The sequence below is a fragment of the Oryx dammah genome, unplaced genomic scaffold, assembly GCF_014754425.2.
Source record: "Oryx dammah isolate SB20612 unplaced genomic scaffold, SCBI_Odam_1.1 HiC_scaffold_22, whole genome shotgun sequence".
NCBI classification, from domain to species: domain Eukaryota; kingdom Metazoa; phylum Chordata; class Mammalia; order Artiodactyla; family Bovidae; genus Oryx; species Oryx dammah.
In genome coordinates, this window is record NW_024070206.1 from 15512369 (window position 1) to 15523474 (window position 11106).

Sequence of the window (11106 nt, forward strand, 5' to 3'; positions counted from 1 at the left end):
AGAGTGTGTCTTTTAAAAATCTCAGTTTAGGATAGAGTTTCTTGAACAATTCACTAAGAGCACAAACAACAAAGGGAAATATTGATAAAGTCCATTAAAACAAGAGAAAGTCTGTATGAAAGAAGGAAAGACAAAGACAAAGATAAGGAAAGACCTAGACAAAGGGAAGACAATAGAAAAATATAATAAAGTATATGAACCGAAAAATTATGCACAAGCAAAGCCTGCATGGCCAATATAATATGGACCAATCTCAAAATATATGTATATATATGAACATCTTTCAGTCTTTTCAAATAGTCAAAGGAATGTAAATTAAAACCATAATAAGACACCATTGTACACACATGAAACAGAAGTTTAAATATATGTGTTAACAATGATTATGGGGAATGGGAACCCTCAAAGGCTGCTGGTGGTAAATGATGTAAAACAACCATCTCTGAAGGTGATTTTGCAATTGCTAATACACTAAAGATGAGTACATCTCAATATCCAGAAACTCTATAGGTGTCCAGTCAGATCAGTTCTTACAAACGTACGGCAGAAGGTCAGTACTAGAGAGTCCAGTTCAGTGCTATTTACAATAGCAATCAAACAGAAACAACCCAAATGTGAAAGAATGAACACATAATTGTGTTTTCTTCATTCAGTGACTGTTATACAGCAGTTGGATGAATTTGGTTACTAGCATCAACAGAATAATCTCAAAGGAGTAATATTAACTGAAGAAAAGTAAGTTGCACAAGGGTGTGTGATGGTAACACGAGCAACAGTAGGAATCCCAGCCCGTAACATGGCACCTACCTACCACGCTCTGGGTACTACCCTAAGGGCTTTGCGCACATTCATTCAATTAATCCTTGAAACAGCTCCTATGAGGTGGAGTCCCTATCATTCCCATAGTACAGACAAGGAACTTAAGACAGAACGATGTTCACTATGATGTTATTTATGTAAAATTCTAAAACATGCAAAAATAGTATATGTTCTTTATGGATACATACAGGCACAAACAAAAATTCACGAAAATAATGGATGCCAGTTGATGATAGTGTTTGCTTGTGGCAGGGTGTGGCAGGTGACGGGATGGACTATGAGGCTTTAGACCTACCGGTTATATTTAATTTCCTCTAAAAAAGAGAAAGGCCTAAGTTAATTAAACAAAATGTTAATATCTGTTATACCTCTTATGGGCTTCCCTGGTGGTTCAGAGGTTGAAGCGTCTGCCTGCAGTGAAGGAGACCTGGGCTCGATCTCTGGGTCAGGAAGATCCCCTGGAGAAGGAAATGGCAACCCCACTCCAGTATTCTTGCCTGGAGAATCCTGTGGATGGAGGAGCCCTGGTGAGCTACAGTCCACAGGGTAACAAAGAGTCGGACATGACTGAGTGACTTCACTTTCACATCTCTTATATCTGAATGGGGGGTACATGGATGTCTAATATTTTCTATATGTGTGAGTTGTGGCAATGTAAAATTTAGAAAAATTTAAGGAATCAACTTTTAGAAAAGAAAGAAAACAGGATGGATAAGCAAAACTCTGGTGCTTAGATGGGCTGGTAAGGGTTAACATGACTGGTAGACTTGGGAAGGTGATCATGGAAAATGGAAAACTAGAAGGAACAGGTTGGCTCAAGCCCTAACTATGTGCTTAATACCTGTGTGACTTTTGGCAAGTTGTTTCACTTCTCCAAGTCTCAGTTTCATCAGCTGCAAGACAAAGTTAATAACACTTCCCTCTTAGACTGTGACAAGGGAGTAAGTGAGGGGAAAAAAAAAAACTTAAACATGCAACAGAGTTTGGTGATAGTTATCATAGCCGTTTTCCAGAGGAGGCAAGCCTAAGGCAGCCTGCCGGCTGATGTCAGGGTCCCAGCCATGGCCTGTAGACCAGTGACCATGGGTGTGCTCCTTGTTCAGGTAAAGCAAGGCAGGGCCTCAGGTCCAGGGACTGGGGTGCAAGTGGGTTTGCTAGGGTGGGGACCCTGAGCTAAGGCAGAACTCAAACCCAGTTATGGGTCCTGGGCATAGGCCACACACAACGTGAGCCTTGGCCTTGACTGGCAGCTGGAGGGATTTAAGAAGCCTATGAGTCAAGGCTATGGTATTTCCTGTGGTCATGTTTGGATGTGAGAGTTGGACTGTGAAGAAGGCTGAGCGCTGAAGAATTGATGCATTTGAACTGTGGTGTTGGAGAAGACTCTTGAGAGTCCCTTGGACTGCAAGGGGATCCAACCAGTCCATTCTAAAGGAGATCAGCCCTGGGATTTCTTTGGAAGGAATGATGCTAAAGCTGAAACTCCAGTACTTTGGCCAACTCATGCGAAGAGTTGACTCATTGGAAAAGACTTTGATGCTGGGAGGGATTGGGGACAGGAGGAGAAGGAGACGACAGAGGATGAGATGGCTGGATGGGATCACTGACTCAATGGATGTGAGTCTGAGTGAACTCCAGGAGTTGGTGATGGACAGGGAGGCCTGGCGTGCTGCGATTCATGGGGTCGCAAAGAGTTGGACACGACTGAGCGACTGAACTGAACTGAACTGATAGGTCTTGGGGTGAAGCTACCCTTTTAAAAAGATTAATAAACTCTATTCTTTGGAGTAGTTTTAGGTTCACAGCCAAATCGGGTGGAAGTACAGAGTGTCCACATACAGCCTGTCCCCTACCACAGCCTCCCACGTGGTGACTTTTGAGACCATTCTGCAGTGGGTGGCCCATTAAAGTTTGGAGCCGGTTCTCTCTCCTCCTCTGGTCTCCTTTGTATGAATAACTGTCTTGTGTGTCTGTGCATACAGGTGAGCGTAGGCTGGAGAATGAAAAGGACAACTTTGAAAAGGGGGCTGAAGACAAGTTCATGTTGGATGCCCCCGACCTGGGGCAGCTCATGAAGATCAACATTGGCCACAACAACAAGGGGGCGTCTGCGGGCTGGTTCCTGTCCAAGGTGGGTTCAGCTGCCTGTCTGTGGTCCCTTGGCCTGGGAAGGGGGAGTTCTGGCTCCTCAGAGGCTGTACCTCAGACCTGGATTCCCTCTTTAGGTCCATCAGCCTCCACCCTTCTACCTAAGCCCCTAGTCAGCCATGCTGCTCTTCCCATAGCCTCCCAGGCCTTGCCTGTGCTATCTATCGCCTTCCCAGAAGGATGGCTTCTCTCATCTGCATCCATCCAGGGTCTTCCCTCCTGCAGGGCTCTGTCACTAAGCCTTCCCTGACTCTGGCCACCAGAACCTCTCCCTCCCAAGAGTGTCTATAGCTCTGCTGACTTATAGCATTCATTTCACCTTAATCATAAGCTACCTTGTGACTTATCTTGGGTCATTGCTTTGTACCTCAAACTTCTGGATCTCGGGTCCTCAAAATTTCATCTACCCAGGACAAAGTTAAGAGTCAAGAAGAAAGCAAAAAGGCTTCTGAGAAGCTGAGATATATCTGGCTCAAAGTTCACAAGAAGAGCTTATGCCCCAGGTACTACCTTGCCCTACCCTGATTTTGAAGGCAAGACTGCTCAGAATCTCACTCAGTCTAATGCTTGCTTATAATCCCTTCTAGCAAACTTGCTACCCATAATTTTAAACCTATACAGCAGAAAATTAGAAGTAAAAAGAGACACTGAAATTGATGGGGTTATTGAGAACTGTAATGGAAAGTCAGAGAAGACAGAAAAAGTCAAAAGAATATTGAATGATCATGGAAGTCTGAGGTCATTTAGAAAATGGGCTACTAGCCTTGGCGTGTGTTTTCCTTAGTCATGAGGCTATCCACATCTCTCAGCTCATCCCAGAACGATAGGAAAATATGGATGTGTAACATATTTTGAAAAATATTTTGAAAAGGTCTTACTGCTTAAAAACATAACACCCTTGGATTTAAAATAATCTGACTACTGAGAATGAGGCTGTCTGATAGTTGAGGTTTTGTTACTCCTTAATTTTGTATACCGTGCTGTGGCAGTTAGGAATGTGCTTGACTGCAAAGATCAGAAATTGAGGTGCAATCAAGGGCGTATTTTTCTCATCTCACATGAAATCCAGATGTGGCCAACTCAGGGCTGGTGCAGCAGCTTCCTGAGACCTGCTGTCTCGCTGAGTCACCATCCTCAGCACAGTCTTTCATTCTCCAACTTGTCTCACGATCACATGTTGGCTGTTGAACCTCTAGGCATCTTATCTGTGTTCCAGGCAGGAAAAACTGGGAAGACCAAAGGGAAAGGACTTTTTTTTTGTGGCATGCCTTGCCTTGTTTTGAGAGAAACATAACCCTCTTTGGAACCTCTGCCTGTGTCGTGGGGCCACCCTAGCTGTTCTGGAAATTGGGACTTCAAGTAGGTTTTCCAGTCGTTATGGCAGAAGCAGGCTAAGAAGGTGATTGGAAAGGGTGTTGAGTAAGAAACCTTGAGTGTCTGCCATATGTATCTCCGTAACTAGCCTGAAAGTTCCTTGAGGGCACCTCCCCAGCTCTTGGCATGGGACAAGGTGCTGAATCAGCAAAGCAAGGAATGGCCAAGTTTTTTTGGAAAGAGAGGGCTTCCTGGCTGTAACAGCAGCCAGCCTGATGCTGAATAGGGTTCCCAGAGGTTACGTGGAGCTGATTCTTGGATTGGAGAAGAAATGGGGCAGGAGTCCAGAACCTAGAGAGCCAATGTCCAAGCAGAAGTGTGCCTCAGCACAGAGGAGGCAATGTGCTTTATGACCTCAGCCAGAATGGGGCACAGAAAGACACCTTGAAGTCCAGTCCCTTCATCCTGGGAAAGAAGACTGTCAAAGTGAAAACGCAGGAGTAGCTGAGGGAGCTGCAGAGAGCACCCGAGGGCCTGAGGGTGACCTTGACATAGTAGTTGCAGCTGTACCTCATGAGGTCAGGTTCCTTCTTGGTCACCTGGACCCTCACCCCGTGTGCTTGCTGAAGCTTTGTGAAGGAGGTGGTTCACACACTGAAACATGTCCTTTTGTCATCTTCGTGCTTAAAGGAAAGGGAAGCTTGGCAAGGTGCGAGATATAGGGTAAGAACACTTTTCCTTTCAAATGCTGAAAATCTTGTTCCGTTACCTTTTGAAATTTGACATGGAAGCCGCACAGACTTTTGTTTCTTCCTGGACGGCCTCTTTTGAGGGGTTTTTGTTTCAGCTGTAGGATTTTTTCTTTTTATTTATAATTTAAAAGTCTTGCCAGATAATGTCTAGGAGTAAGGTCTTTGTTAGTTCATTCATCTTCCCTTACCCCCTCTCCCTTCCCCTTCCTTCCTTCCCTCCTTCCTTTGTTTTTAAAAGAAAAGTGAAGTCACTCAGTTGCGTCCGACTCTTTGGGACCCCATAGACTGTAGCCTGCCAGGCTCCTCTGTCCGTGGCATTTCCCAGGCAAGAATACTGGAGTGGGTTGCTATTTCCTTCTCCAGGGGATCTTCCTGACCCAGGGATCGAACTTGAGTCTCCCGCATTGCAGGCAGACTCTTTATCGTCTGAGGCACCAGGGACTCTTCTTTTTAACTTCCCTGTAACATGATGAGACTTTTCTATGATGCCTAGGATATTTTTTGTTTGTCTGTTTATAGCTCAGATAAAAGATCTAGTAAATATACTAAGAGATCAGAAAATATACTAGATTCTTGCTTGGATGGCTTTATTCTGATCTTTTCTTCAGGAAACAATTATCCATTTACTGGATCTCCACTCTGTTTTCAAAAGCTCTCAGCTTCCCTTTTATTCTTTTCATCTCTATTTTCTTTGCACTCCACAAGAACTTATCAAATTCTCTCCCACCTTATTATCATTGTAAGAAGTTTAGGAAATAAAAATAAGCAAAAATAAAATAATCTGAACTACCATAATTTTACCACCCAAAGGTAACCAGTGTTCAAGTTTTCATATATATCCTCCAGGCATTTTTCTGTGAATTAATACACATATGTCATTTAAAATAATGGGGTCATAATAAGCACAATGTCTTGCAAACTGCTTTGTCTTCATTTTCAAGTGTAATATACACATTTCCTCATGCTATTTAAATAGAATAATATTGATATTTCACAATGCAGCTTTTAATGACTATAATACTTCACTACCCAGATATACCATGAAGTATTAAACCAATTCCTCTTTGTTGAACATTTCAATCTTTTCCCTCAAACTTATTGAGGAAATAAACTGTGCTATGACAGACAGTCTCATAGCTTATCTGCATACATATTTATGATTACTTCCTACAATGAATTCCTAGGAGATACTTCAAGGTCATGCAGAATTGTAAGAACACTGATGAATTTGCTGCTGTACAGTTTGGCTTTCCTTGATATGTTTCCTCATGTGATCTGGTTCTCTTTTCATATCATCTTACTGCCTTTTCGCTGCAGCCCCTCCTATCCTTAAAGATGTTCACTCTTATTTCATAAAGACTGTATTTTGTTGCATTCTGTTAAGCAAATCAGTTTCTTGTGGGGCTTCCCTGGTGGCTCAGATGGTAATGAATCCGCCTGCAATGCGGGAGACCTGAGTTCAATCCCTGGCTTGGGAAGATCCTCTGGAGGAGGGCATGGCAACTCACTCCAGTATTCTTGCCCAGAGAATCCCCATGGACAGAGGAGCCTGGTAGGCTACAGTCCATGGGGTCGCAAAGAGTCAGACACAACTGAGTGATTAAGCAGTTTCTTGTCTTCTTTTTCTAAATCCTTTATCCTTTTATTATACTTTATTCTTTTTCTGTATCCTTTATTCAGTCCTTTCCAGATTTCTGCTTCTCTTTTCATTCTTCAAAATGATTTTTCCTTCTTCCCTCTCTCCTTCCTTCCTTTGCTTATTTTTCTCTTCATTATGTTTGCTACTCAGACACTGTTTTAAAACAGAAGCCAAGCAGGTTACTTTCAGCGTGAGACTGGTTATTCTCTTTGGGGCCAGCATTATGTGTAGGGGTGAGTTCAGGGCCTGGCAGGCAGGTCCCCAAGGGGAGTGTGCCTCCAAATGTTCACTGGCTTCTGAAGAACTCCTAACAGTCTGTTCCTTTAACTTAAGCCAAACTGAAATAATCCTTGGGAATAAGGCATAAAAATAATTCTAGTATTTTGTAGGTCAGAGCACCTGGATTTGCTAGGTATTTTCTTGAAGGAGGACTTCTGGTGAGGAAGGAAGAAGAGGATTTTAGGTCCCAGGTAGAGTGAGTGCAACCTGGAAACCAGAGGCGACCTCTCATCACTATGACTACACAGAGCGTGGCCAGCCCTAGCCTCCCGCCTCCCCATGGAGACTGCCTCTCCATGCTGCCCTTCCTCACCGCACCTCCACAGAGACACCAGTTAAAGTGCCGTTAGACTGTCTGCCTTTCCACGTTCAACAGTTCTACAGCAAGCGCCCCCCTTCTAGAGGTGGCCTGGTTGGTTGCCTTGGACACCACATGACAACCGCTCCTGTGGTGTTTCTGCGCGGGGGCTTGGCAGGATAAAGCTGACAGCCTTCACAGGTCGCCTCCCTCCTCTTCTTCGTTAGTCAGTTGTCCATGTGTGTTCCTCAGCCCCCTGTTCTCCATTCCTTCCCCGAGGCTGGCATCTCCCTCCCACAGGCTTTGCTCATGGCTTGGGTCCCCACGTCTGCTTAGTCCAACAGTTGTGACTAATTCAGATGATCAGTTCAACTCAACCACCGGCTCCAAAGAACAGGAGTCACAAGATGAAACATCACACTGCCTGTGGGCCTTGCCTTTGGCCCATCTGCTTCAGGAGAGGATTTGCCCGAGGTCCTATAGCTCTTTGGGGCAGGGCTGGGACCTGTCCCCAGTCCTCTGGACTCCAAGTCTGGCTTCTCTCCACTGTGCCATGCATTAGAAAACCCATGGAGCAGATTTCAGGGACCTCAAGAAACTCGACGTGGCCTCATGTCACCAATTTATACTTGACATTCAACAAACATTTACTGGGTAACTATTACATCCTAGGCCCTATGTTATGAACGACTGTTACAATGGACATGGTTCTGCCTCTAAAAGAGATAAGACAAGTTCCTGAATACTTACAGTAAGGTAGGTTATTTACTGTAAGGCAGGTTACTTACTGTAACCTTATATCCCAAAACTTTAGGAAAAGTCCAGCTTTCAGTGAGTGAACATTCTGTCCTAAGGGTCCCACAACTGTTGATCAATCCAAATGTCCTGGTTTATAAATCAGAAAACAGAATCACCCCAACTTTAATACAAAGCTGGATGAGGCAAGTGTCTTTCATGAGGTACAAACAAATGTTGGAGTGAGCAGCACCTGACTGGGTGTCAGAGGAGGTTCCAGGGAGGGTCTGTTGGAGCTGGGCCGGGAACACGGGCAGGGCTTTGCCAGGTAGGGCAGGGAGGAGGAGGACAGATGAGGGGCAGCTGGAAGGTGGCACTGGAATACTGAATAACTTAGGGCCAGGGCACAGGGCTCAGAGAACTGAGGAAGCACGTCAGGGTGTAACTGAGGGCAGGACCACCCTGGGCATGATCAGAAGAAGCCACTGAAGGTCTTTATTGAGTGAGGCAGCCTGGGGCAGTAATGAAGGAGTGGGTACGTGGACAGGCTCAGAAGAGAGGAGTGAAATGCAGAGAAAGGGGTGAGAGCACTGGGGGTCATACCATTCACATGCTGTCACCTGCAGTCACTCATGTTTGTGGCATGTTACATAGCAACTGGCACAGTATTTCAGTGTGATGAATGAGGCTCAGAGCTCGGGGGGCAGCAGGAGGCCACCAACCCCTCTTCCTTTGCTGAGCTTCAATTTCCCTCATAGACCATTCCCTCTTTCTTCCATGAGCCCAGGTCTCCCCTACTAACCCCTGGAAGCTGAGAATTATTTCCAAGTGGGTTTGTAAGCTCCAAAGTCTTCACCTTTATTTTTTTCTCCTGTGTCAAAACCTACCTGTCCCTTGCCCTATGATCTAAGAATTAGAAATGTAAACCACAGTTCAATAGCGGTTCTTGGGGAGTGCTCTGGTGGCCCAGTGGTTAAGAATCTGCCTTGTAATGGAGAAGATGCAGGTTTGATCCCTGTTTGGGGAACGAAGATCCCACATACCTTGGGGAAACTGAGCCATGTGCTCCAGAGCCTCCACGCCACGACTAGAGTGTCCATGTGTGGAAATGAAGATCTCAAGTGCTGCAGCTAAGATGCAGTGCAACCAAAAAGAAAAAATAGTGGTTCTTGGAATGCGGCATGGTTGCTTATGAGTCAAGTGAGGGCCACCTTGACTGGATAACAGACATGCATTTTCAAAGGGAAGATTGGAAACACGGGTAGGTCTGGCGTCATTTTCTGCTCCACGATTGGTGCAGAGAGGGAGCGTTGTGGATCACCCAGCCTGTCTGCATCTCAGGCACCTTGGCATGTGTGCAGGAAGGAGAAGACCCTTCGGTTTCCCTGGATTGCCTTGCTTGTGGAGATTTTGTCTCTTCTGCCCGAAACGGGCCTTTTCTCCAACCAGGCTATGTCAGGTTGGTGGAAGTTATTCCCCCGTCAAGGAGGGAGGGCTACTGTAGGTCACGGGTGACTCTCTACATCCATCTACAATGTGCTGACTCTAAGACCAGCTCCACGTGGTCACACTGACATGTCTGACCCATGCAGGAGGAAATCAGGCCCCCAGGCCCTGGGTCGTGTAGGAGTGTCTGTGAACTGTCTGGAAAGATCCAGAAAGAAAGAAACCCTGCTTGTCAGCTTCATCTTTGGCTCCCCCTTTTTGTGGGTGGTTTATCCTCTTTGCTTCCTTTGTGGCTCAGATGGTAAAAAATCTGTCTGCAATGCGGGAGACCCAGGTTTGAACCCCGGGTTGGAAAGATGCCCTGGAGAAGGGAATTGCAATCCATTTCAGTATTCTTGCCTAGAGAATTCCATGGACAGAGGAGTCTGATGGGCTACAGTCCATGGGATCACAAAGAGTAAGACACAACTGAGTGACTACGCTTGCAGGCTTTCACGTTTTTATCCTCTTTGGGGCTTCCCAGGTGGCTCTAGTGGTAAAGAACCTGCCTGCTAATGCAAGAGATGTAAGAGACGTGGGTTCAAACCCTGAGTTGGGAAGATCCCCTGGAGGAGGGCATGGCAACCCACCCCAGTATTCTTGCCTAGAGAATCCTATGGACAGAGGAGCCTGGAGGGTCACACAGAGTCAGACACGACTGAAGTGACTTAGCACTATCCTCTTCTGGCTTTTCGTAATGGGTGGTCTCATTGTAACTGCTGTGTCCCTGTTCTTGCAAGACAGAGTGGGCCCCTTTCTCTAGCTGCCATCTCGCCTCCCAAGGCTCATGACCCCTGGTTTCCCACTAGCTTCTTGGAAGGTCATCCCCGCCTGTAGCCTTGTCTGCAGGTGGAGAATTTTCCTCCAGGAGATAATTCTTCTTGCTTGCCATTAGGCTATTGCTTCTGTTTCTCACACACAGTCCACGTGTGTGTTTCCATATCATTCATGGTAAGGTCGCTTCTATCTTTCCAGGCTTATTTTACTATTGTCTCTGCTAGAACAACAGAGGTCTGGAGCGAGCACCACCATTTCTGTTAGCAAAAACCACTCCTGAGCTGTCTTGAATTCTTTTTTTTTTTTTGTCTTGAATTCTTAAAAGGAACGTTATGAAACCCAGGCATGTCTGGGCAACTCATGAACTGAAGTGGGAAAGCTCTTTGTCCTTCCCCAGAGAGGCCCTCGGTAATGTCCCTTGAGCAACCAGAATCATGGGTCCCAGGCCACAGGACACTTATCAGTAGAGGCCAGAATGCCTTTGGGAGAACCATCAACCCTGCCTAGGGACAGACTTCCTGTGGAAGTGCTGGCATCAGTTCCTTCTATAACTCACTTCTCTCCTCCTTCCCACCACGCTCACCACTTGCTACCAGATATGTTCCAAAATGTTCTACCCTCCGGGAGCCAGCTTCCTCTAGCCTCATCCTGCAGACTAAATAATTGTCTACATTTTTCAATATATTGTGTTAGCCGAAAAGTTCATGATCGACATGGAAAAGAAATGCAAAAAAGCAAAATGGCTGTCTGGAGGGGGCTTACAAATAGCTGTGAAAAGAAGAGAGGCGAAAAGCGAAGGAGAAAAGGAAAGATATAAGCATCTGAATGCAGAGTTCCAAAGAATAGCAAGAAGAGATAAG

General features: G+C 45.6%; 1 protein-coding gene across 2 annotated transcripts in view; it reads left to right on the forward strand.

Annotated features, from left to right (window-relative positions):
- Nucleotides 1-11106, forward strand: part of LOXHD1 (lipoxygenase homology PLAT domains 1) — a 198251-nt gene that overhangs the window by 44149 nt on the left and 142996 nt on the right. For both annotated transcript variants that reach the window (XM_040264546.1, XM_040264547.1), the window contains exon 6: nucleotides 2802-2950. In XM_040264546.1, the coding sequence (XP_040120480.1) occupies nucleotides 2802-2950 (149 nt within the window). The remainder of the gene's footprint in view (nucleotides 1-2801; nucleotides 2951-11106) is intronic.